The sequence below is a fragment of the Chiloscyllium plagiosum genome, unplaced genomic scaffold (genome assembly GCF_037043375.1).
Source record: "Chiloscyllium plagiosum isolate Xiang-an unplaced genomic scaffold, Cpla_swu_hap1 HiC_scaffold_10, whole genome shotgun sequence".
In the NCBI taxonomy this organism is placed as follows: domain Eukaryota; kingdom Metazoa; phylum Chordata; class Chondrichthyes; order Orectolobiformes; family Hemiscylliidae; genus Chiloscyllium; species Chiloscyllium plagiosum.
Window position 1 is genome coordinate 38,905,300 of NW_028270148.1, and position 27,879 is coordinate 38,933,178.

At 39.8% G+C, this 27,879-nt stretch overlaps 1 protein-coding gene and 1 long non-coding RNA gene across 5 annotated transcripts in view; one reads left to right on the top strand and one right to left on the bottom strand.

The window, feature by feature from the left end:
* The window catches only part of LOC122552760 (uncharacterized), a 91,891-nt gene extending 80,182 nt beyond the window's left edge, over positions 1–11,709 (bottom strand). Inside the window, exons 1-4 of one of the 3 annotated variants that reach the window (XR_006312481.2) lie at positions 11,583–11,709; positions 10,835–10,967; positions 7,585–7,698; positions 1,814–6,402 (exon numbers count right to left, since the gene is read on the bottom strand). This is a non-coding gene — a long non-coding RNA (uncharacterized LOC122552760). Of the gene's footprint in view, positions 1–1,813; positions 6,403–7,584; positions 7,699–10,834; positions 10,968–11,582 lie in introns of those variants that run through there. The other 2 variants (XR_006312482.2, XR_015758412.1) reach the window with 2 other exon arrangements.
* The window catches only part of thada (THADA armadillo repeat containing), a 380,305-nt gene that overhangs the window by 305,443 nt on the left and 46,983 nt on the right, over positions 1–27,879 (top strand). For both annotated transcript variants that reach the window (XM_043695686.2, XM_087991280.1), the window contains one exon: positions 705–836. In XM_043695686.2, the coding sequence (XP_043551621.2) occupies positions 705–836 (132 nt within the window). The remainder of the gene's footprint in view (positions 1–704; positions 837–27,879) is intronic.

Here is a 27,879-nt window from a genome sequence, read left to right on the forward strand (position 1 = left end):
GAGAATTAGAGGCCTCCTTTGTAAAATTAGATTGCCATAGGCACAGCCAGTTGAAAGAGCTGGAATTTTAAGAGGTTAGAATCTAGATCAGAGATTGATGGACATACAAATTGGTGCTGCCAGGTTCTGTGCCAGTTCACTGCCATGATCCTGAGCTCTTTTATATGAGGTGCAATATTGTATTAGAATATCCAGGTGGTAATACAGATAGCCCTTGTTCATATTCATTTCCCACTCTTAATCATTATCCCTATCTCACTCCTGATTTTTCTTCTCCTTTCCACTTCTGATTGCTATCTTCTTTTTCTCCCAGTTGTGAGGAGATAACTGTCCTGTCCAATCCTCCCCAGTCCGCAACCTGAGAACCATTACTGATAGTTTGGCAGCCAGCATTGAAATCCCCTTCGCTAGCTAACTGCCTGGGAATGTCCAAAGTAGGCTTATTAATTTCTAAGTGAGAAAGTATTTGGAAAGTTGAGGATAGGATAGCTTTTACAGTAAAATAGCATTTTACTTTTATTGTCTAATCTGAAATTTAAGTTTTTATACTTAGCTGGGTTTTATCAGGTTGCTGTAAAACCAAGTGAAAGTTGAAAGTTAGTTGGGATCTGGGGAAAAAAATCGAATTGTTGTAAATCAGGGCCTAAAATTTCTAAAATGAGTCGCTGTCACAGTTAATTTATAGACCTACTTCTGTTATACAGATCTTCTGAATACGTTAACACTGTGGAAATGTATTTTCACCCTTCTGCAAGATGAAGAACACGTGGTGAGGGATAAGGCCACAGATATTATGCAGATGATTCCACCTTTTCTGAAGGCTCGTAAGGAAGGTGGTATGATTTCTTTTTCTATTTGTGAAAGAGAAGCTGATTATGTAACCAAAATAATTTTTGCACATACAAAAGTATGTGCATTTAGTTTATAAAAATGACCAATCAAAATTGAACCATAAAACATGCATTTTGAAGAGTGAATGAAAAACCCATTGTTGTTTTATAAAGGGCATAACTTCAAAACAAATGCATAATTTATGAAAGAGATCACATGTACAGTACTTCAGTGATATATGTAAAGATTCAAATTTTTCAACATCAGGACAAAATTATGACCAATTTAGTTTACAATCAGCATATGAAAAACATCTGCTTTGTAGTAATGAAAACATCTCCCATAGAATGGAAATTATCTCTGGTTGGTTGAATAGAAATTGTCTGCGGATTGGTCAACTCATAAATGTCTCTAGTAGAATGGAAGATGTCTCTAACTATTGTTCATTTTAATTACAAGAATACAATTCCTATTTATTTACAATCACTGGTGTATTATAGAACCTCAGGCCTCGTGCCGGTTAAGACAAATTTTTTTTCCCCTTTTCTCTCTCAGTTTTCCCTCATGCTGAAGTGTAGTTCATTGGGGGTACAAAGTCCTGATACCTAACCAAAGTGCTCATTCTTAATAATTAAATTCAGATAATTGGTGTGTCAGTAGCTAGTTAGTTGGTGCTCTCCACCCTTCAGGCACTCCGCCTGTATTCCTGATGAAGGGCTTTTGCCCGAAACGTCGATTTTACTGCTCCTCGGATGCTGCCTGAACTGCTGTGCTTTTCCAGCACCACTCTACTCCAGAAGTTGGTAAAGCTGCCATGCTTGGTTTGCATACACACTTTTTCAGTAGCCATTGTTAGATAGCAATTATAAGGAAGCACATTTCTTTTTGTCTTTCAGCTTTAGGTTCATGCAATGCACTAGTTTATTTCCAAGTTGAAAGCAGCTAATCGAGCACATTCTGGAAATGGGACATATCTGAGGGTTCATTACTGTACCTGCAGGTCCTTTGTATCCTCTCTAGTACAAACAAATCCTTCGTATGGTGTGGTGAAAAGAACTGAACATAGTACTCCAGCTGAGGTCAAACTAACATTTTATACAGTTCCATCATAACATCATTAAATCATAGAATTATACAGTACAGAAGAGGCCCTTTGACCCATGAAGCTTGTACCACCAAAAATATACTACTACCTACACAGCCCCACTTTCCTGCACTAGGCCCAGCAACCTTGAATCTTAACGATACTTTTAGTGTTCATCCAAATACTTTTTAAAAGTTGTGAGATTTCCTGCCTCAACTACCCTCACAGGCAATGCACTCCAGACCTCCACACTGTCCTCTGGGTGAAAATGTTTTTCCTCAACTCCCCTTTAATACTCCTGTCTTTCACTTTAAACCTATACCTCCTTTTTATTGACCCTTTAATCAAGGGGAACAGTTGCATTCTATTCACCCCTCCATGGTCTTCAATCTTACACATATCTATCATGTCCCCCTCAACCTTCTATGCTCTAACTGCTGTTGTATTCATTGCCTCAGCTAATAAGGACGAGCATTATCTCTGCGTCTTAATCACTTTATCAACCTGAAACTCTAGTCAAGCTATATCCCTGTTATTTATATCTCCATGTTAATTACATTTGTAAACCAACTGATAGATACAAACTGTTATCCATTTTTCAGTGCTAACTTAACGGTTTGATAGTTTGTCATTTTAACATTTTTCTTTCGTTACACAATAGATATTTAGATATGCTGTAACTGGTATGCTCATTGCTATTTATATTAATAGTGATCTAATGTGACATTTTGCTTGCATAATGACTCTAAGTTGGATTATTCCTGTTAACAAAGTGGAAGGTGCAAGGTATGTTCATTAAACTAGACCATTGCAAAGAACTGTATGCTTGTTAGATGGGGCATTAATATCTTCTAAGGCCTATCAAAGTGATTATTTGGATTTTCACTTATAGAAGAACTAATGCTTTGACATAAATTAATTAAAGTACGTATCATGAATAATTGATGTGTTATTTCATTATAGATTAACAGGGGTATTAAAGATAAGGCAATGTTTTGAGTTAATGAAACTGAATATAGTCCCCTTATCCTTTTACCCTCCTTCCAATAATTTCCTCCATTCCTTCACCAAACAAAAAAATATTTATTTTGGATGTAGACTTCATCAATGAACTCCCTCTGTCAGAAGCTGATTAGTGCTAGTTTGACAGACTTGACTTTAAGAAATTGAGTATTTACTTTCCTTTGCCAAAGTGCATTAAATGAAATGCTGCACTGTATTTTTTCCTCCTTGCTGTCTGTAATTCATTCTACCTCCTTGATGCTGATACTCCCTCATGCAGCAATGAAGAAACAAATAATGCAGTAAGAAAATAGATGGCATTTAGTCAAAGCTAATAACTGATATACAGACTGAAATTTTAAACATAAATAAATAGCCTTGAGTGTACTGTGTTCTTAGAGAACATTGATACCCAGGGTAACATAACACAATGGCACAGCAATTTTGAAATGTGGCATATATGATTCTTATGACAGTTAGTAGATGAGAAGATGGAGCAGAGAACAAGAAATTGGATTTTTTTAAAAATTTACTCGCGGGACCTGGGCATGGTTCATTGTCAAACATAAATGCTGACCAATGTTGTACTTGACTTATTTAAAATGCAGCATGCTGTTCTGTGCTTGGACTTGCAACAGGCTAAGTTGCATTGTATCATGGCATTAATTCGCATCCGTAAACCTTCATACTGACTCCATGTTAGCTTTACTATTAAAGGAAGTTCCGGTTGTAGAAAACTTAAAAAATGGAAGATTTTTTTCAAATATAAGAACATGTTGACACAAGTTGTCTCTTTCTTAAAGAATTACATTACAAGAATTTTGTAACAATTTAGCATTTAAAGGTTTTTAAATCATGTTATAGCCTGCAGCTAACCCATGCTTTTAACCATGCTCAAAAAGCTGTTTTACAGGATGTGTCAATGTGGTTAGCACACACATTACAGTGTTGCCAGCAAAAATATTTTGTTGACCGATACTACTTCTTTAGACCCTGCATTTCATAGTAACAAAATGGAAGAAGAGAAATACTTTTTGCTTCTCCTTTTTATTTCTGTGAATCACACATATTACAATAATTATACCAACTAGTAAAAACTAACATAATTAATGTTGGCTTTCCACTATGGAGTTTGTGCCCATTGATTCCCCAATGACAGTTGGAATAGTAAAAGTGGGATTCTGTCACTTGTAAGTTACAGTGTTATTAATGTTCCTGTCCTAGTTGATTCTACGACTGAGAAACATAACTAATGTATTTCAGAAAGCAAAACCTTCAGTTCCCACTGCTAGTGAATGTGGAAGCAGGAAAGATATTTAAGTAGGCAGGTGATGGCACAACTGAACACTACTACCTTCCCGCCTCACCTAAATTGGCTCATGGTCCACATTCCTGCACTTCCACAGCCTGAGGTCCTTAAGTGGCAACTAATGACCACCTTTACGGTCAAACCTTGCTGCAATCCATATTCACTCAACTGCAAGCATGCCTATCAATATGTGACATGCATGGCAGCTGAAACCAAATGGCCATCTTGGCAACTCAGTGGAGGATGTCCCTTGATCAAATGTTCATGATGTGTTTTGTTTCCAGCAAGGTATCTTTTATAATTCTTGGTAATTCTTTTATTCCTCATAATATAAAAAATTTGGATGTGGCTAACAAATGTTTATTACAACTCACCAATATATACAAATGTAAAGTTCACAGGCTGATATTAAGCTGCTTGGTTACAAAGAGTAACATGCTTTTGTCAGCGACTCATTTTTCAATTGGCCCAAGTACTGACTGTGACACACGTAATGTCCCCCTTTTCCAGATTAAAAAAATCCCAAACAGATATATATGGTTGCACATAGGTACATTTTGCTGCTTTCATAATTATGCCAACAGGTAAAATAGAGTTTACAAGATTAACATTCTAACTTGAATGTGTTGGTTTGGAGGTTTGACAACTTGCTCTTCTCTGGTAATCGCATTTGCTCTGTGCACTTGTCTGACACCTTGGCTGTTTTGCTGCTGGTTATTATCACTCAGTGTCACCGACAATCATCATCTTTGGAGTTAACATCATTATTCTGTTCATACACAACTGGTAATTTGTACATTTGTGTAAGCTGCTCTCTGTTCCTTCACAATGCAGCACCATGCTCAACATGACTTGAACAGGTTGCATATACTAGAAACCTTTGGTATCCAAGTATTTATATGTGCATTTCTAACTCTCACTCTCTGTCTCGTGTTCGGTTTTGGTAGTTCTTTATCTGATCACTCCATATTTTTTTTCTTTCTTCTCTCTATCTCAAAATGGTTAGACAATTGATGGCTGAGCAAGTGTTACAAACAGACTTCAGGCAAGGTTCCCTAAATTATTCTGATTCCAGACAGGATACCCAAATTGTCAAGCTCCTGGGTCCCCTTTTCTATTAGACTCCTCTCTCAGTTGACTGCAATAAGATTTTTTTACAAAGGATCCTATACCTGGAGATGTCTTTCATCCAAACCAAATAAAATTATATTTTAAAACCAGTTTAACCAGGCTTTTGCCTCTATAAAAGACTGAGTTTATTTGTTACTAAACACGAGAGGAAATAATAATATACACACTTACACTGATTAGAAATGAGAAGTGAATTCAAAAATACCAGTTAAAAGATTAAAGGATCAGCTTCTCTGGCCTTATATGAGTAGAAGATAGTAAGACTTTGAAAACAACAGTAAATTTAAGATTTTTGAGCTCCTGCAGATTAGTTGAGATCAATTTATCCTATTTCCTTATGATGTTGAATAGCTGCCAGCACTTAGAATGAGAGAGTGCATCTCCTCTTCTGTGCCCTTTTGACTGGCTTCATGACTAGCTGGCTTCTAACGCTCAGAATGAGTGTGTCCTCTTCCTACAATGCAGGCATGACTTATGGGTGGTACTTTACTATGACATCCACAGCACACTAGTGCTCAAGTCCAAGCTAGTACACAGCAGCACCTTAGCCCACCGGTGCACAAAAGCACCTCACTTCAGTAGCACACCTTCTTCCACCATCACGTACAAACTGGTTGAACTGGATTTTAACCATTGTTCTTGTATGTTCTTGAAAGCAGAGATATAAAACATACCTCTTGCCAGAATACTGTCTTTTCTCCCATGTTCACAGTTTGAGAACTCCCAGGAGGTTATTTGGGAGCACCATTGCTTGCAGATTTCCCTCCAAGTCACTCACCATCCTGACTTGGGAATATGCTACTGTTTCTTCAGTGTCGTTGAGTCAAAATCCTGGAATTACCTCCCTAATGGAATTGTGGGTCAACCTACAGCACATGGAGTGCAGTGGTTCAAGAAGGCAGCAGACCACCACTTTCCCAAAGGCAGCTGGGAAGGGCAAGAAATGTTGACCTGGCCAGTGACACACACACATCATGTGTGAATTAACATAAAATTATAGTTCAGTTTGTAGTCCTTTTCTGAATCCTAGCAGGTCTGGCAGCATCTGTGGAGAGAAATCAGAACTGAATAAGGGTCACTGGAACAGAAACTTTAAAGTTAAATTTCCACAGATGCTGCCAGACCTGCTGAGATTTTCCAACAATTTCTGTTTTTGTTTCAGATTTCCAGCATCCACAGTTCTTTTGGGTTTTTTGTACTCCTTTCTCCCATTTTAAGTCCATCCCTTTAATGCTTTCTTTACAACCTTCTCAAGTCTGACATTACAGGGTTTTTCTCTCTCTAGACAGCACTGAAGTTAAATCCATAGGCATCTTTTGGTCATATGGACTTTATTTTTAAAAAAACAATTATTTTGGAATTAAAGCCTGATTATGTGTATTGGTGATCTGGTTTTATGATTTGTGGTCATTTCACAAGGTTGTTCATATTTAATTTCTGAGCATAAGTTATGCTGAGGTTGGTTATCTATCTCCATTGGTGTTTCATGAAAATGCAGCAATATGAAAGTTTTGTTTATTACTCAACATTTAACCATTGATTTGATCGTAGACCTATACTTTTTGCTGGACCATTTAAGCATGGAACCTGAGGTGACAATGTGATATGCATAACTCCTTTTCAGTCCACATCTCTATAAATGTTATTCCAGTGATCTGCACTCCATTGTCAGATTGTGCCATTCCAGGACACCAAATAAACCGAAAATAACAGTCATCATGTCAGGGATGGTTGTACCCTCTGTGTTGCTAACTCATTGAATAGTGGAAATTTGGAGAAGTAATTAATTAAAAGGAAGTAATCTTTCCTGTGCATTGTGAATAGGTCTGTTGTTACCTTGAACCAAGGAGGGAATGGAATACTGTGTGGATGAAGAGGCTTCCCCTTCTGTTGGGTTCAATGTATCTGCAATTCATATGTGCTTTCATGAGTCATTGCATATCCTGATTCATCTCCGGCCAGCATAAGGATTCATATGCTAGCCATCTTATGTGTTCAATACTCTTATGCCCTGGTATATCACAAATATGATACTCTGGCACAATGCATTTGATATTGGGACATGCTTGCTCTTGAAAATAACTTTTTTGAAATACAGAAAACTTTGTTTAACTAGTACCTTATGAACTGGCCCTCTTGATAAACCAGCAAAAATTATATACCTCAAATACTACAATGTTTACTGTATTATTCTGTACAATTATTATAGTTTTAAAATTTTATTTACCTCAAATACACTTGTTCAATCGAATGGCCACGTGAATATCAACAGTTGATTCAATTTCTTGTTAAATACTGCGGTGTTCAAGTTGTCAGTTGAAGGTGCGAGTGAGAAGGCTGCCTGCCAGTAAATTTTATTTAAGGCAAAGTTACACTATTATTTAAGTGATGTATATACCTTTTGGATTATGTTTTTATTACTTAGTGTGTGTTTTTACATTGCTTACGTGGAGCTCTTAATTACCCAGAATATTTGAATAGTCAGCGTACCCCTGGTCCCATAGTGCCGGTGCATTCAAAGTTTACTGTACTAAGTTTGTCACCAAAATGTACAACTATTTTTAGGTACGGTAAGGCCATTCCTGGATAACAGTATTTTGCAACTCTTGTAGGTGTTCACCTTCAGCAGTTGCCAATTGTAACTGTTCGTCCTAGGCTGTGACCAAAGTATATCAGTTCAACCTTGAAAATATCTTCAACTGATTTGATTCCACTAGTTGTTGTCTCTCCACAACAATGTGCACCATTTCAATCTCTTGACTATACTGAATTCTGTACATATTGGTAGTCCTGCCTTTGCTGAATCAGAGAATTTTACAGTACAGAAGGAGGCCATTCGACCCATCGTGTCTGTACCAACTGTTGAAAGATCTACCCAGCTAGTTCCATTCTCCAGCCCTATCTCCATAACCCTCTAAATTCATCACTTTCAAATATCTATACAGTTCTCTTTTGAAACTTTGTATGGAATTTGCCTCCACCACTCTCCCAGGTAATGCATTCCAAATCTTAAGAACTCTCTGAGTAAAGATGTCTCTCTTTATTTCACTTTTAGCTGTTTTGCTGACAATCTTGAAATTGTGACTTCTAACATAACAACTAGCAGAAACAGAATATCCTTCTTTACCCGGTCAAGGATGTTGAGAATTTTGAACACCTCCATAAAGTCAACTCTTAATCTTCTCAACTCCAAGGAGATTAAGCCAATTTCTCTAATCTTTCCTTGTATCTAAAATCACTCATTTATGGTATCATTCTAGTAATTCTGTCTCTGGGGCTTTAACATCCTTCCTTAAAGAAGGTGCCCAGAACTGCACACATTACTTCAAACATAGTTTGACCAGTGATTTATAGAGGTGTAGCATTATTTCCTTGCTTTTGTACTGTATACCTCTATTTATAAACCAAGGATTCTAAATGCCATTTTAATAATTGTTTCAACTTACATGGCCAGCTTCTAAGAAACATGCACGTGAACCCTGAGGCTCCTCTGCTCCTTCACTCACCTCAAATTTGCACCAGTATTCCAACAGGTAAAAGCTTTCAGGAAGCTGGGCTTACCTATTGGCACGTGTGACAATGTGCTTCTACTAGTTCATACAATTGATAATCTGTTAAACGCTTGAGACAGTTTTATGGTAGATTCTACCCTAATGTGCCCCTGGCCTAGGGACATGTCTTCAAGGATGCATTTGGTAATACGCTGGCACCAGGTTCTGTCTAAATTTTTCCTTTCAAGATGTACCATCCTATCTTTTCAAGACAAATGGTGTTAATGGTTAGAAATGCTTCTGATCACCTTACACCATTGGCATGAGTCTAAGGTTAACAATATGGAAAGATTAATCATCTTCTGAAATTAAACTTTTCCTTGGTTTATTCTGAACCTTATTGGTGCACTTGCCTTTCTTCACAAACTTAACACTTATCAGTGCTATGATCATTTACTTTCTTGCTGGTCACCTGTGTTTTATTTTGGGTCTGACCTGGCCTTTGGAAACACGTTTCTTGCAGGTGTGCCCAGTGTCCTTTGATGCCACTTAGAGTCAGAATTATGCAACACGGAAACACACCCTTCAGTCCTTCACACACTTGTCCATGCCGACCAGATATCCTAACCAAATCTAGTCCCATGTGCCAGTATTTGTCCCATATCCCTCTAAACCCTTACTATTCATGTACCCATCCAGATCCTTTTAAATGTTGTAATTGTACCCGTCTCCATCACTTCCCTTAGCAACTCATTCCATACACACTATGTGAAAAAGTTGCCCCTCAGGTCCCTTTTAAATCTTTCTCCTCTCACCTTAAACTATGCCTCCTACTTTTGGACTTCCCTATCCTGGAAAAACATCTTGGCTATTCGTCCTATTCATGATTTTATAAACCTCTATAAGGTCACCCCTCAGCCTGTGACGCTCCAGGAAAAATAGTGCCAGTGTATTCAGCCTCTCCCTATAGCTCAAACCCTCCAACTCTGGCAACATCCTTGTAAATCTTCTCTGAATCCTTTCGAGTTTAACAACATCTTTCCCTATAGCAGGGAGACCAGAATTGAATACAGTACAGAGGAACCTCGATTATCTGAATGAGAGGGGCGGGCACTATTTCATTCGGATAATTGATTATTCAGTTAATTGATTCAATACCTTTCCTCTGAGGCTCGGAGTTTTCTATTAAGTCTGCTCCCTGTTCAGGAGATTAGGCAGCATCACATGGCACGCGAGCCTCCCCCCCCCACCCCAAACTCAGATCAGCAAATGGGCCCACATGCTTTGCAGAAATTATGAAAAAGTGTATAACTCTATTTGTGCTAAATTTTAGCGAGTTTTGAGAATATTTATATAGATTGTTTCACACGCTTTGTTGGCCATAGCAATCACATTGGTTGTGCGTAATGCATGTAATTATTGTTGGCCTGAGACTGAGGCTTCATACTTGTGTTAAGTGGTGTTAAGTTGCCTCACAGCGCCAGAGACCCGGGTTCAATTCTCCGCCTCAGACGACTGACTGTGTGGAGTTTGCACATTCTCCCCGTGTCTGCGTGGGTTTCCTCCGGGTGCTCCAGTTTCCTCCCACAGTCCAAAGATGTGCAGGTTAGGTGAATTGGCCATGCTAAATTGCCCATAGTGTTAGGTATAGAAGTAAATGTAGGGATATGGGTGCGTTGTGCTTCGGCGGGTCGGTGTGGACTTGTTGGGCCGAAGGGCCTGTTTCCACACTGTAATGTAATCTAATCTAATAAAAGTAATGCATCAATGATATTGTCCTTTGAGTTGTCTAGAAGATCTTTTCTGGAGGTTATAATTGTTGTACAGATGATTACTACTACAATATGCCTAACTGAGAGGTTTTCTTTGGAAAGGTCATACCCATGACCTTTGCTGCAGCATCTTCTGACAACCCATTAATTGGCTCTGGAGTTCCTAAATGTATGACATAATTTGGAGTTGATTAATCCTCAAGCTAAGTCTTACCTCAAATTGGTTTTCAGTAACTTCCAAATCCTTTTTGGATCTTTCTGATCATTAATGGAAAGATCAGATTATTATTTTCTATGAAGTTCCTCCTTATTGATGACCAGCATTTTTCCTCATCTTATGACTTGAACTGCAAAATAAAATTACATGAGTTGTTTGTACAGTTGTAATTCAGTAATGTTAACATTGGCTGTCCATAATTGATTGTTTGCCTTCCATTTTTTATTGAATGTATTTGTTTTTAAAAGTGGAATGCAAAGCATTGTTTGTTTATTGCTTTTCTCTCCAATTTTTACTTTTTCTGTCTCAGTTTCCCTTGTTGGCGCTCCTGTTTTGGACTTCGTCATTTTAAACCTATTCCTTTAAGAAATACAGGTTTGCAGCAGTAGGCTCTCCCTTTAGGTGGCGTTTGCACTAAATAAACAATTACTATGATTCATGGGTTTACATATACTTGGTTTCAATTTGAAGGTACAAAATAGTGAAAAGAACCAGCCTTTACATACTATTAATCCTTCTGAAATAGAAAGTGTTTCTTTAGCTGTATTTCTTTCAGAAGAGCTTAATAGCTGTGTGATGGGGAGAACTTGACGGTCTTTTTTTAAAAATTGTAAATGCAGGCACTAGGTTTTGTTTTGAAGAGAGAAGGGTTTTCTTTCTTGGAAAAAACAATTTTAACAACAAAGAAAGGAGCTTTGTATTGTAGCTGTTCAGTGCCCAGTCTACAGGTATTTAGTCTTCCTACCTTTTACACTTCAAAAAGGGCAACGGGCTACAGCATCTAAAACAGCAACAGTATTTATTTAAGAGATGTTTACAAGGAAGCAAACTGGGCTGAACTATTTCCTTCCAAACTGGCTGATGACATCATTATCATCATGTGATTGAACTCTTAAAGTGACAGTCCAACATACACAACAACACACCCCAAAAAACATCTACACTACAGGCTCTATGATTCTGGAACTCTGGTGTTTTTCCTTTGGCAGACACAGTTCCCATGTAGCAGTGCTGACCACAAGAATTTCCAGGATGTGATTAGCTGGTAACACTCAGTAGACAAGATTTTCACCCTGGAGAAATGGAGGCAATGTTGATTCCAGAGGAAGGCATAGCCACTTTGAGTTCTTTTTGGTTAGGCAGGCCTTCATTAAAACACAGCCCAAATTTCTCACCAGTTCTCCAATGGCAGGCAAGTCCTCCAAAACATCAATAAGTTTCCACTCAGAATGGCTGCATTATATTTTGCAAACAAATCAGAAATGCAAAATTCTTTTTCCAGGTTTTTAACTACTATTTTAATTTAAGTTCAGACTGAATGTTCATTTTGCCATTGGAAGCCATAACAAGAAGCTTGCATAAAAAGCTATAAGTAGTTTTACTATTTGCAATAACATTGTACTAACAACACACATTACTTTCGAAGAGTTTTTTTAAGTTTCTGCATCAATGTCTTAATGTCCAGGATAAAAAATTCAAATTTCCATTGATTGTCGCTGTTTCTGTAAGTAAAAATAGTTTGCAGAAGATTATGGAGATCTCTTTGGGATTTGTACCCACTCCCTCCCAAAATGAAAGTACTTATTTAATAATTTAAATGTGATATTTTATGAATCATTAAGCTTGATGTGGTTGAATACTTTGATGTTGGGCTGAAGTCCATAGATTTGGCTTTGGAGTAATGAAACAGGGCTTCAGACTATAATCACTGTCACTTCCTGGCAGTTTAGATGAGATTAGATTACTTACAGTGTGGAAACAGGCCCTTCGGCCCAACAAGTCCACACCAACCCTCCGAAGATAAACCCACCCAGACCTGTTCCCCTATACTTACCCCTTCATCTAACACTACGGGCAATTTAGCATGGTCAATTCACCTAACCTGCACATTTTTGGACTGTGGGAGGAAACCGGAGCACCCGGAGGAAACCCACACAGACACTGGGAGAATGTGCAAACTCCACACAGACAGTTGCCTGAGGCAGAAGTTGGAAAAGTATTCCTATAAATATATTAACACAGAACATTTACCAAAATGTCAGAGACTAGACAAAGCTCCAGTCTTGAAAATTGTCCGAAGGAAAATTGAGATAATGCTAAAAAGGCACAGTAGGAGTGGAAAACAGCAGCAAGTATGCCATAATAACATTAACACAGAAAATTAAAGTCTAGCTAACATTTGTCACCTTAAAAGCAGTCCTGAACATAGATCTTCTGACCAGATGAAGAGAAGTAATTGGCTCAAAAACATAGGGAAATGGCTTAGTATTTAAGCTGACTGTATTCCAAACAATTTACTATTAATATAGGTGACAACCAAAAAAAACAATGAAACCACAGTAAACCAGATTTTGTCACAATATATTATTTTAAAAATTATGTGTTTTCATGAATGTTGAAGATTGAGTTAATAGCACTTAGCTTCATGGGATATTCTCCACTCCTCTTTCACATACTTTCCAACACTGTAATGTGTGCTATTTTCTGCTTATTAAGACAAAAAAATCTTGCTTCTTCAATTGTTACTAGTGCTTAGACACTTTTTATACAACTTCTTTTATTAGGAGTGTATTTCAGCTTGATATATTTCAGTTTGTAGAAATATATCTTTAATAATATCCACCGCCAGTAACCCAATCAGCAGTCTATTCAACATTCACAAAAGATAGTTTTGAGTATTTTATCTGGTTTCCATAGTAACCACAGGCGGATGGAAGCTTAATTGGATTGAGGGCCTGCTGATTTATCTATACTATTCATTACAAATGAGCATCATGTTATCCAGCTTAAAAAGAGAGTTAAGAGTGAATCAACATCATTGAAGCAAACCTGTGAAACAGTCATACCAAAATCTTTGGTTAAATCGTGTTGCTGCTTCTTCATTAAACTTGGATTTTCTCCTTCCTAAGAACTCAGGAATTCAATTCCTGGCTGGAGGGCCATGTTCAACTTTCTTGACACACTGCTAATTAAAGCCCTTATGCCACTGGTTCATTTTACTTTGTTCGTGGCAATATTCTCAACTGTTGATGGGGGAAAGTAACATGGTCGCCTTGCATTTTCCCAGTCCAGGACTGATTGGGAACACAGATGGAGAGGCAAGGATGTCTCCATCATTCACTCACTCTGTCTCTCACATACACATCCCATATACATGCGCATCACACACACTGTCACTTGCTTTTCTGCAGTTGCAGTTTTTCAGTACTACTCTACAGCCAGCAGTTTTGTCACAATAGCTACTGGCCTTTCATTGGCCAGCACTTTAGGTAGGGCAAGATGTCACTGCTCCTGGAAGTAATTGACCAAGCAGCCCACCAGGTCACCATTTAAGTGTCTGATTGGCACCAACAGTTGGTCTGGATAGTTCTGCCTTGCTCATAAAGATGCCCACCTCCCAAGCCTTTAAAAAACAAAGGAAAATCCTTGTCTTAGCTTTTTAAAAACTTTAAAACACTTAAAACTAATGGACACTAAATTAACTGTGTAAGAGTCTATTGTCTTAACAGAGAAATTGACTGTTTAAATTAATTAAGTAATAGCATCAAGAGTGAATGCTTATGTTTCTTACTGTTTATCAGACTTTGTTTCTTATACAGGAAATTGAAATTACATTATGCACTGCAGTTATTGAAGATATTTAAAATTCAGAGAAACATGGTTTGCGTCAATAGTCTTACCAGTAGACCAGGGTGAGGTTATTATACTTCATTATACTCTGATTTATTAATGTCACTTTTCATATTTTTGACTGCTTTGATTTGGACGGTGAGGACACTTTCTCCAGCTGTTGCACAGTAACAAAACAACTATTAACACAAGCACAAACAAACTTAACACAGCTTTTCAGGGAGCAGAACATGAGTGTATGTTGCATCTCATCCATAAACAGACAAAAATGTAAATCATGCTTGTAGATATTATGAAATCCTTAATACAGATGTTTCATTAAGAATTTTTAAGTGAAGTAAAATTCATCTCCATTCCCTATTTTAATTCAAAATAATTACAATTTATCATCCTTGAACCTACCTGTGTAATTCTTTGTCATCCTGTCCTTCCTTCGAACTGTAATCAGATTGGTTGATCCAGACATCCTTTAATCCCATAAAAGAAAGATGTACTGTGTAATGCAAGCAAACTAGTTGGTTGAAATGCTGATTTCAATTCAAAATGATGACAATTGGTCTGTGTTCAAATTTCAGAGACCATCTCAAACTATTAACTGATTGACTGAAACATTATTTTATAAGGAGGTTTCACAAAAGCCACTAAGTAACAGGATGTTAAACTACGTAGAGGTGCTGAAGGGCAGCCAAAATAGTAATTGATTGAGGTAATGTAACAATGGTTCAAGAATGGCACATCATTGGCTGAATGTCTACAGTGACACCAGCATAGGTCTGAAATCCAGGGATTCCATAAATTTGAGAAACTAAAGAAGTACCAGAGGATTTAAAACTAATGTGACACCACTATTCAAAAAGAGGGGTTTGGCAAAAACCATAGGCTCGTTAGCCTAATTTCCAATTGTTGGTAAAATATCGTAATCAATTATTAAGAAAGTAATGGCAGAATATTTTGCACCAATTATATTTAAACCAAGCAGAATTAGCATGGGCTTCATGAGAGGGAAGTAGCGTCTCATTAACTTAGAGTTTTTCAAGGAAGTCTCAAATAGGTTGAATAGAGGAAAATCAGGAGGTGTATTATGTTTTAACTTCCAGAAGAAGTTCAACAAGTTGCCACGGTGTTGAATCTAGTTATTGGTATGGATAAAAAATTGGCTAACAGTTAGGAAACAGTGAATGGGGCTAAGGGTTTCTTATTCTGGTTTGTGACCTGTCACCAGTGGGGTTCCACAGGGATCAATGCTGGGACCACAACTGTTTGCAGTATATATCAATGACTTGGAGGAAGGAAGCAAATGCATTATAGTCAAATTTGCAGACAACACAAAAACAGGTAGTTTGCGAGAGAAATTCAGATAGTTTAGGGAGAGATATTAGTTGGTTAAGTGAGGAGATAAAACACTGGCAAATGGAATATAATGTGGGAAAATAATGAGTTTATTTTAGAAGGAAGAAGAAAGAACAGAAAAGTATTTAAATGGAGAAAAACTGCAGAAAGCTGCAACACAAAAGGACTTAGGGTTACTTGTGCAAGCACAAAAGTGCAGGAAGTAATCATGAAAGCTAATGGGAAAATGTCTCTTATTTCAAAGGGGTTCATTGAGGTTTACAGCATGGAAAAGACCCTTCATCCAAATCATCCATGCTGACCAGATATCCTAAATTAATCTAGTCCCACCTTCCAGCACCCGGCCCATATCCTTCCAAATGCTTCCTATTCATATAACCATCCAGATGCCTTTTAAATATTGCAACTGTATCCGCCTTCACCACTTCATCTGGCAGTTCATTCCATACACGTACCACCCTCTTGAAAAGGTTGCCCCTTAGGTCTCTTTTATATCTTTCCCCTCTCACCCTAAACCTATGCCCTCTAGTTTTGGACTCTCCCACCCCAGGGAAGAGGCTTTGTCTATTTATCCTATCCATGCCCCTCATGATGTTGTAAACCTCTATAAGGTCTCCCCTCAGCCTCTGACGCTTCAGGGAAAACAGCCCCAGCCTGTTCAGCCTCTCCTTATAGCTCAAATCCTCCTACCCCGGCAGCATCCTTGTAAATCTTTTCTGAACCCTTTCAAGTTTCACAACATCTTTCCCGATAAGAACGAGACCAGAATTACATGCAATATTCCAACAGTCGCCGAATCAATGTCCTGTACAGCCGCAACATGACCTCCCAACTCCAGTACTCAATATAGGAAAGCATACCAAAGCCGCCTTCACTATCCTATCTACCTGTGACTCCACTTTCAATGAGCTATGAACCTGCACGCCAAAGTCTCTTTGTTCAGTAACACTCCCTAGGACCTTACCATTAAGTGTATAAGTCCTGCTACTCCTCAGGACCTTACCATTAAGTTTATAAGTCTTGCCCTGATTTGCCTTTCCAAAATGCAACACTTCACATTTACATAAATTAAACTCCAACTGCTACTCCTTGGCCCATCTAATCAAGGTCCTGTAGCACTCTGAAATAATTTTTGCTGCCTACTACACCTCCAATTTTGGTGTCATCTGCAAACTTACTAACTATACTTGAAGTATACGAGTAGAGAAGTTTTACTGTAACTGTACAAGGTATTGGTGAGACGACTTCTATTCCTGTGTGTGCAGTTTTGAACCATTTATTTAGGGAAAGACGTCATTTCATTGGAGGCAGTTCAGAGAAGTTTTACTCGGATGATCCCTGGTGAAGGAATGTCTTATTAGCAAAGGCTAATCAGGTTAGGATTCTGCTCACTGGAGTTTAGAAGAATGAGAAGTGATCTCATTGAAACATATTGGCTTTTGCTGGTGCTTGACAAGGCAGATGCTGACATGATGTTTCCCCTCATGGACTAGTTTATGACCAGAGACATAGACCTGTGCCAATTTCAGTCTAAGATGAGGGATTTCTTCTGAGGGTTGGGGGTCTGAGGCTGAGATTGATAATCATTTGGGAATCAAGGATAATTGCAACAATGCAGAAGGTGGACATGAGGGATTTCAGATCACCTTTGATCCTATTGAATGGCAGAGCAGGCTCAAGGGGCTGAACGGCCTACTCCTGTTCCTATTTCTTGTGGTCTTCTTTACTAGCAACAAAATGATGCAAATTTGCTTTAGACCGAGTAAGTGGAGTCTTATCTCCTTGTAGAGGTCAGTGTTGTCGATAAACAAACATTGGAGGTGATGCATTTAAGGACAGCTGAATTGATATGTGAGATTGAGGTGTAAAAATGAGAAATGTGGATTCTTGAAAGGGTACGGTGATGCATTATCTTACTAATGGGAATAGGCTATTTTGATTAGATTACTTCCAGAATGGAAACAGGCCCTTCGGCCCAACAAGTCCACAACAACCCTCTGAAGAGCAACTCACCCAGACACATTCCCCTACATTTACCCCTTCACCTAACACTACGGGCAATTTAGCATGGCCAATTCACCTAACCTGCACATCTTTGGACTGTGGGAGGAAACCGGAGCACCTGGAGAAAACCCACGCAGACACAGGGAGAATGTGCAAACTCCACACAGACAGTTGCCCGAAGCAGGAATTGAACCCGGGACTCTGGCGCTGAGAGGCAGCAGTGCTAACCACTGTGCCACCATGCCGCCCAGATATCACCACTCAGACCTGCTCTTCCATTGAACTTGATCATGGCTCATTTATATCTCAATGTCACTAAGCCACCTTTACTCCATATTCAATAATGCCATAATCTGATAAAAGTCTACTAGTGTCTGGCTTGAAAGATCAAATTGACCTCGCATTCATAGCGGGGAGTGGAGAGTTGGAGAAGAGTTCCAGATTTCTACTATCCATTTAAAAGAGTACTACTTCATTTCAAACCCAGAAAACTTAACTCTAATTTTAAAGATCTTGGACAAGATCTTCCCTTTTAAGTTGGTAATTGATTCTTGGACTGTTCAATGACAGTGCATTCCTGCCACTTGGGTGGCTTTGCCTGCCCACCATACTTTCTCCTCTGTGAGGGTCCACAAATTCTGACTTGCCTAATTGGTCAGGTTAGAAAGTTTTCCTCCATCGATTGGCCTGCGAGAGTAGATGAGTGTGAGGGCACTTAATCTTTATTTGCTATCTCTTAAACCACATCTCTCAGATTGCATATCCCTCATGGACCTGATGCCTTGCCAAAGCCCTCTATGTCTCCTCTGCCTTCCTCATATTCAGCACCTTCACCCCCTTATGCCAGCCACTCAGTACATAGAAAAATTGTAACCTATGCAATAACATTTGAAAGTCTTTTGAGACATTTATGAAATAACCAAGATAAGCAAGCACTCATTCAAAAAACACTTCAAAACACAATTTTATGACCACTTAAGTAGATTATCAAGATAAATAAACACTTAGTCCCGTCAACATCTGTATCAATGATCTTTCCTTACCCAAATCCATGAATGGAGTTTGGAGCTCATCCAAGCATCCGGAATGAGATTCTGCCAAATTCTGAACTGAAACTATTGTAGAGGTTTACAACTCAAGGATGCATAGTGGGACTTGATTACATAGGTGTATAAATAAAGCCTCTATTCCTGATGAAGGGCTTTTGCCCGAAACGTCGATTTTCCTGCTTCTCGGATGCTGCATGACAGCTGTGCTTTTCCAGCACCACCCTAATCTAATGTCTCGTTTCCAGCATCTGCAGTCCTCACTTTTGCCTCGTATGAATAAAGCCTCCAGATTTGAATGCATTAAAATCTTTGCAGTCATTAAGAAACCTCAACCGTCTATTCACATTTAACATAGGGGTATCAGACCTCTGACCTAACTGAAAGGTTAAATCACAGGAGGTGCAGTCAAATCTGTATATTTCAGAACACTCTTTTCCATTGGAGAATGCACTATAATGCTTAGAACACTTCTCCACTTCCACAAAGATAGAACATAGAACATAGAAGAATACAGCGCAGTACAGGCCCTTTGGCCCTCGATGTTGCGCCGATCCAAGCCCACCTAACCTATACTAACCCACTATCCTCCATATACCTGATAGTCAATTTAATGAGCGTTTACCTTTTGAAAACAAAGCCCTGACATTAATCACTATTAAAACTTTTTAAGCAAACAGCATTACATTAAAAAAAGTAAAGTTATCATTACCTTTGAATTTGCCTGTCAAAAGGTTCCTGACTCCATACTAGGATTACCCCATTTTATAAAATATCTCGAAACAGTCATGAACCTTCAGAAGCCGATCCAATTTCCTGAAATTTGTCAAGGTTCCTTGACAAATGTCCTTCACCATAATGGAGTAACAAGGATCAGCAGTACTACATATGGGTTCGTGATCCACGCCTTTCCCAAACTGATCAGCAGAGACAGCAACAGGAAGCAGGATTTGATCTGTTTATATGGGATCCCATGCTCCTCTATTTTACTCTTCCCTTGTAGGTTTGTTTTCTGCTGGGACAGGAAAATCCAATCATCTCTTGTCATTGGTATATGTTTATATATTTGCAGGTCTAGTCAGCAGCCCCATTATGCAGATTTATCACAAGGGATGTAATCCTCAGGACCTAATACGTTGGTTAAAAATCACACAACACCAGGTTATAGTCCAACGGTCTATCGTCCAACAGTCTATAGTCCAACAGGTTTATTTGGAAGCAGTAGCTATCAGAGCACTGCTCCTTCATCAGGTGGTTGTGGAGAATAAGACTGTGAGACACAGAATTTATAGCAAAAGTTTACAGTCTGAGGTAACTGAAATTATATATTGAAAAATGCCTGAATTGTTTGTTAAGTCTCTCATCTTTTAAAATGACCATGTTGATTTCAAATCCTAATACATTGGTGGCAACCTGTCCTTTAGATGAATAATTTCTGTGTTTGCCCCTCTGTGTATCATCAAGAAGATCTAATAAACATCTTTCTGTGACTTGTTTTTATGTGCATCTGTTAACAGAATCCATAACCATGAAGACCATTGTTGATGGCCTACCCTTTATATAAACTAGATATAAACTAAATATTTGATATATTGTTATACATTTGTTTCCCTGATGTTTTGATTCTGAAATCAAGTTCCTTAGCTTCACTCTAATGTGCAAACAATTCATGGACTTCATTGTCACCAAGATTGAGTGTAATAATCTGAATGCATAGTGGGTCAGTGGTTAGCACTGCTGCCTCACAGCGTCAGGGACCTGGTTTTGATTCCAACCTCGGGTGACTATGTGGAGTTTGCACATTCTCCCCACATCTGCGTGGGTTTCCTTAGGTGCTATGGTTTCCTCCCACAGTCCAAAGATGTGCAGGTCAAGTGAATTGGCCATGCTAAGTTGTCTATAGCGTTCAGGCCTGTGTGGGTTAGGTCCATTAGTCAGGAGTAATTGTAGAGCAATAGAAAATGGGTTTGCCTGGGATACTCTTCGGAGGGTTGGTGTGGACTTGTTGGGCCGAAGGACCTGTTTCCATGCTGTAGGGATTCCATGAATTTAGCTACCTGTGCTGTTTTCTATTCCCTTTCCATTCTCACAAAGAAAAGCATACAATGTGTTCCTTTGTCTTTGTCTGTACACAGTGACGTAGTTTTTCATACCTTTACTCTGATAGATGTGTAAAGAACTTAAACTTTTCTTCTGATTATTTCATTTTCAAAGTGTATACTGAGGGGATTTAGTTAGTTGGATGGTTGGTTGGCAATGTAGAGTGACACCAACAGCAGGGGTTCAATTACTACACCGGCTGAGGTCGCCGTGAGGGACTGTCAACCACTTTCCTTGTCTGAAGTATAATGGCAGTCAGGTTAAACTACCACCAGTTATCTATCTCACATGAGAGTGGCCCTCTGGCATTATGGTGATTTTACCTTTTTTGCAGTTACAAAACGCCACTCTCAGTTTCCTGTATATCCTTTCTGTCCTGACATAAAGCCCACATAAGACCATAAGACAAAGGAGTGGAAGTAAGGCCATTCGGCCCATCGAGTGTACTCCGCCATTCAATTATGGCTGATGGGCATTTCAACTCCACTTACCCGCATTCTCCCCGTAGCCCTTAATTTCTTGTGACATCAAGAATTTATCAATTTCTGCCTTGAAGACATTTAGCATCCCAGCCTCCACTACACTCTGCGGCAATGAATCCCACAGGCCCACCACTCTCTGGCTGAAGAAATGTCTCCGCATTTCTGTTCTGAATTTACCCCCTCTAATTCTAAGGCTGTGTCCACGGGTCCTAGTCTCCTCGCCTAACGGAAACAATTTCCGAGCGTCCACCCTCTCCAAGCCATGTATTATCTTGTAAGTTTCTATTAGATCTCCCTTTAATCTTCTAAACTCCAATGAATACAATCCCAGGATCCTCAGCCGTTCCTAATATGTTAGACCTCATCCGTATGAATCTCTGCTGGACCCGCTCCAGTGCCAGTATGTCCTTCCTGAGGTGTGGGGACCAAAACTGGACACAGTACTCCAAATGGGGCCTAACCAGAGCTTTATAAAGTCTCAGTAGCACAACAGTGCTTTTATATTCCAACTCTCTTGAGATAATTGACAACATTGCATTCGCTTTCTTAATCACGGACTCAACCTGCATGTTTACCTTTAGAGAATCCTCAACTAGAACTCCCAGATCCCTCTGTACTTTGGCTTTACAAATTTTCTCACCGTTTAGAAAGTAGTCCATGCTTGTATTCTTTTTTCCAAAGTGCAAGACCTCGCATTTGCTCACATTGAATTCCATCAGCCATTTCCTGGACCACTCTTCCAAACTGTCCACATCCTTCTGCAGCCTCCCCACTTCCTTAGTACTACCTGCCTGTCCACCTAACTTTGTATCATCGGCAAACTTCGCTAGAATGCCCCCAGTCCCTTCATCCAGATCATTAATATATAACGTGAACAGCTGCGGCCCCAACACTGAACTCTGCGGGACACCGCTTGTCACCGGCTGCCATTCCGAAAAAGAACCTTTTATCCCAACTCTCTGCCTTCTGTCAGACAGCCAATTCTCAATCCATACCAGTAGTTCTCCTCGAACACCATGGGCCCTCACCTTGCTCAGCAGCCTCCCGTGTGGCACCTCATCAAAGGACTTTTGGAAGTCTAGGTAGACCACATCCACTGGGTTTCCCCGGTCTAACCTACTTGTCACCTCTTCAAAGAACTCCAACAGGTTTGTCAGGCACGACCTCCCCTTACTAAATCCATGTTGACTTGTTCTAATCCGACCCTGCTCTTCCAATTTAGAAACCTCATCCTTAATGATGGATTCTAGAATTTTACCAACAACCGAGGTTAGGCTAATTGGCCTATAATTTTCCATCTTTTGACTTGATCCTTTCTTGAACAAGGGGATTACAACAGCGATCTTCCAATCATCCGGGACTTTCCCTGACTTCAGTGAATTTTGAGAGATCTCAAGCAACGCCTCCGCTATTTCCTCAGCCACCTCCCTCAGAACTCTAGGATGAAGCCCATCGGGGCCAGGAGATTTATCAATTTTAAGACCTTTTAGCTTTTCTAGCACTTTCTCTTTTGTAATGGCAACCATACTCAACTCAGCCCCCTGACTCCCTTTAATTGTTGGGATATTACTCATGTCTTCCACTGTGAAGACTGATGCAAAGTACTTATTAAGTTCTCCTGCTATTTCCTTATCTCCCATCACTAGGCTTCCAGCATCAGTTTGAAGTGGCCCAATGTCTACTTTTGCCTGTCGTTTGTTTCTTATGTATTGAAAGAAACTTTTACTATCATTTCTAATATTACTGGCTAGCCTACCTTCATATTTGATTCTCTCCTTCCTTATTTCTCTCTTTGTTATCCTCTGTTTGTTTTTGTAGCCTTCCCAATCTTCTAATTTCCCAGTGCTCTTGGCCACTTTATAGGATCTCTCTTTTTCTTTGATAGATTTCCTGACTTCCTTTGTCAGCCATGGCTGTCTAATCCTTCCCTGGATAATCTTTCTCTTCTTGGGGATGAACCTCTGTACAGTGTCCTCAATTTTACCCACAAACTCCTGCCATTTTTGCTCTACTGTCTTCCCCGCTAGGCTCTGCTTCCAGTCTATTTTCGTCAGTTCCTCTCTCATGCCCTCATAATTACCTTTATTTAACTGTGACACCATTACATCCGATTTTGCCTTCTCTCTTTCAAACTGCAGACTGAACTCTACCATATTATGATCGCTGCTTCCTAAGTGTTCCCTTACTTTCAGATTTTTTATAAAGTCTGGTTCATTACAAAGCACGAGGTCCAGAATAGCCTGCTCCCTTGTGGGCTCCATGACAAGCTGTTCCAAAAAGCCATCCTGTAAGCATTCCATGAATTCCCTTTCTTTGGATCCACTGGCAACATTATTTACCCAGTCCACCTGCATATTGAAGTCTCCCATGATCACCGTGACCTTGCCTTTCTGACATGCCTTCTCTATTTCCCGGTACATGTTGCGCCCCTGGTCCTGACCACTGTTAGGAGGTCTGTACATAACTCGCACTATGGTTTTTTTGCCTTTGTGGTTCCTCAATTCCACCCACACAGACTCTACATCATCCGACGCGATGTCATTCAGTGCCATAGATTTAATTTTGTTCTTAACTAACAAGGCAACCCCGCTCCCCCTGCCCACCTCCCTGTCTTTTCGATAAGTTGAAAACTCTTGGATGTTTAACTGCCAGTCCTGACCACCCTGCAACCACGTCTCTGTGATGCCTACCATATCATAATCATTCATGATGATCTGTGCCATTTGTTCATCTGCTTTGTTACGAATGCTACGAGCATTCAGGTCAAGTGCCTTAATGCTAACTTTCTTATCATTAGAGATATTGGAAGTCATAAGATGTCCTAAGTTATCTTTCCCTTTTGCTGTATTCCCAGTCTGTCTCAAGTTTAAATCTGCCTGCACATATGCTATCCTGCTGCTTATCTTTCCATTCAACTCCATACTCCCTGTCGCTTTCACTTTCCCTTCCCCCCCCCCCCCCCCCCCCCCCCCAACTCAGAAGTTTAAAGTCCTACTGACCACCCTATTTATCCTCTTCTGATTGGTTCAGGTGGAGACTGTCCCAACGGTATGGATCCCCCCGGTTCCAAAACTGATGCCAATGCCCCATGAAGTGGAATCCCTCTTTCCCACACCAATCCCTTAGCCACGTGTTTACTTCCCTAATTTTCTTATCCCTATGCCAATTGACACATGGCTCGGGTAGTAATCCGGAGATTATGACCCTTGAGGACCTGTACTTCAATTTCCTTCCGAGTGCTCGATAATCCCCAAACAGGTCCTCCACCCTAGTCTTGCCTATGTTGTTAGTCCCAACGCGGACCACAACAACTGAATCCTCCCCCTCCCGCTCCAATATCCTTTCAAGCCGGTCAGAGATGTCCCGAACCCTGGCACGGGGCAGGCAACACACCATGTGGGACTCCCGATCCGGCTTGCAAAGGATACTATCTGTCCCCCTAATTATAGAATCCCCTATAACCACTACTTGTCTATTAGCTCCCCCCTCTTGAATGGCCTTCTGCACCACGGTGCCTTGGTCAGTTGACTCATCCTGTCCAGAGCCCTTTTCCTCATCCGTACAGGGAGCAAGAATCTCATACCTGTTGGACAAGGTCAAGGGCTGAGGCTCCTGCACTCCTGAACTCAGGTTCCCCCTACCTGCCTCACTTACAGTCACATTCTGATGTCCCTGATCACTAACTGAATGTGAATTACTTAATCTCCCAGGTGTGACTGCCTCCTGAAACAAAGCGTCCAGGTAACCCTCCCCCTCCCAGATGTACCGCAGTGTTTGAAGCTCAGATTCCAGATCATCAACTCTGATCCGGAGTTCTTCCAGCAACCAACACTTGCGGCAGATGTGGTCACTACCATTCACAATGGGATCAGCCAGCTCACATATATGCACCACTTCCCTGTAGAAGTTACCAGACAGAAATCAGGAGACAGAGCCAGGGCTTTTTTGCCATAATTTGGCTCAGCTCATAGATGCTGCAATCAACTATAGCATCCCCATTACTACCAGCTTGTGATTAATGTGTTTGGCTGCCAGACCATATCATGTATACTGTACTAGCTTAACAAATGCTGCAGGGTTTCTATTTGTATATTTTCCAGCAAACAGTAGTCTTCCAATATTTTCATGGTTAGAGTTTGCATTAATAAAACTTGATTACTTTAATATGATTTTATATACGTGTGAATCTGCAATGTAACATAAGAAAGTCAATTTAACTAAAGTGTAAAAATGCACTGCCTAAGGTAACTGGATAAGGTTTTTTATAACTGTTGTTTCATAGTGAGTTTCCAATAGTCTGAAGTTGATTGCATTTGTAGCCAAATAAACATTCCTGAGGAAGAGGGAATATTGAATCGTAAAGCACGTCAGGCTGCTCTCAGAAGCACTTTGTAGAGGTGGTGGTTCTCTGTCTGCTATCATTGAGTCAGTTAATTCAAGACAACTTTGCAAAGCACAGAACATTTTTTAAATACATTTTTATTGCAAATCCAGGTACAGTCCTTTCACCTATTTTCTCATCTTGTGACATATCTGTTACTGTTAAAACTGGAATTTAAGCTTAGACATTGAGTGCTTTAGCACTTTATTTCTTTTGAATTAAAAGGTGTAGACCTAGTTTAATGTATATTCTGTAATATGGAAAATTTGGCAATTAATTTATACTTTATATTGTAATATAACTTATTTTACCTTTGATTATTAGATTATCATACAGCTTGTGTTTTGTATTGTTCATTGCAATACTAAGAACAAATGAGTGGAGAGTACCCAAATAAATAATAGATTATTACTCTGATTTTCTTATTATTCTCTTTCTCTATCTGCCTGAGAATATGAAGTTATCACCTCCATAACGCAAGTCCAAACTTTCTCAAGACTTCATAAAATATAATTTTGCCATTAGTCATTAATCTTTTTTTGATGTTTTATGAGTTGAAAGTCTTAACTGTGTTTCTGCACCAATAAACACAGTTTTGTGACCTCAATAAGGCAGAGTTCATTCTTTTGTAACCAAGCACGTACGTGACTTCCTCTCATTGTATAGCATATCCTTAGGATATGCTACACAATGTACAGCGTGACATTTCAGCTTGTGGACATGAGTACTGAGCAAAACCCTAATTGCTGAATGTCAAATATGACACAGTCCTGAGTGTGAAAGAAGTAAATATGGAGCAAAATACTTGATGACATGCTTCTTCTTGACATGAGAAATTGCTTATAAAGTATAATTTGCACATGATTTGTTTTATTACATCAGACAGTTAATTTAAAATGGTGCTCACACTTGTACTTTGTCCTCTAGATGTAGTGACAAGGTTTTGTTTTTATTTTAATGTTTCTGCAACTGACCGCCAGTGATTAACATTGAATCTCCACCCCAGTGGCATTATTGGAGGTAGGGTATGATTAATCACATAGAGAGGAATGAGGAATAATTAGGATGAATACACCACCACCTTCAATCAATTAAGCCCCTGATGTAGAGGTGTTGGATTGGAATGGACAAGCTCAAATGTCACACAGCACCAGGGTGTAGCCCAACAGGTTTATTTGAAATCACAAGCTTTTGGAGTACTACTCCTTCATCAGGTGAAGTCTTCACTTTTTAGCGGGCAGTTTGTGGTGTCGATGGTAGCCATGATGTGGAGGTGCCAGTGTTGGATTGGGGTGGACAAGTTAGAAGTCGCATGATACCCAGTTGCAGTCCAATAGGTTTATTTGAGCAGCGCTCCAAAAGCTTGTCAAATAAACGTGTTAGATGATAATCTGGTGTCGTGTGACTTCTGACCTTGGCCAATTAAGTCTAGGTTGTGAGGGTTCACAGATGGTTTTCCAGCCTTGCCTGAGAAAGGCACTTAAGTGTACAATTAACACCTATTTGAGAATCTCGTGCTGTGGAAGAGTTTGATATTCAACAAGCATTGGGCAGGAGAATCACAACGCATTGAGAGCAAAAGGAATAATACTTCTAGTTTGTTTGCAGACATCAGGGTGAGTCTCACACAAAGGTACTCAGTGCCTAATCAAGGCACCTAATAATGGGAGGGGCTCCTGCTGAGAACCACCCCCGACCCTTTCTATTGACACCCCCTAAACTCTACCATGATCCCAACTTGCCATTGCTCACTTTTGGTTTGATTCTGCGCTGTGCTCCATTTTGGGCACCACACCTAAGGAAAGAGGCCGACAGTGGGGGAAGGAGACTGCTGCCACACTGCAGACAATGGGGGAGGGAGACTGCTGTCCACACTGCTGACACTGGAAGGAGACAGCTGTCACTCCGCCGACACTATGGGAAAGGAGACTGCTGTCACACTGCTGACACTGGGGAGGGAGACTGCTGTCACACTGCTGACACACTGCAAGCACTGGGGAGGGAGACTGCTGTCACACTGCCAACATTGGGGGAAGGTGATTGCTGCTA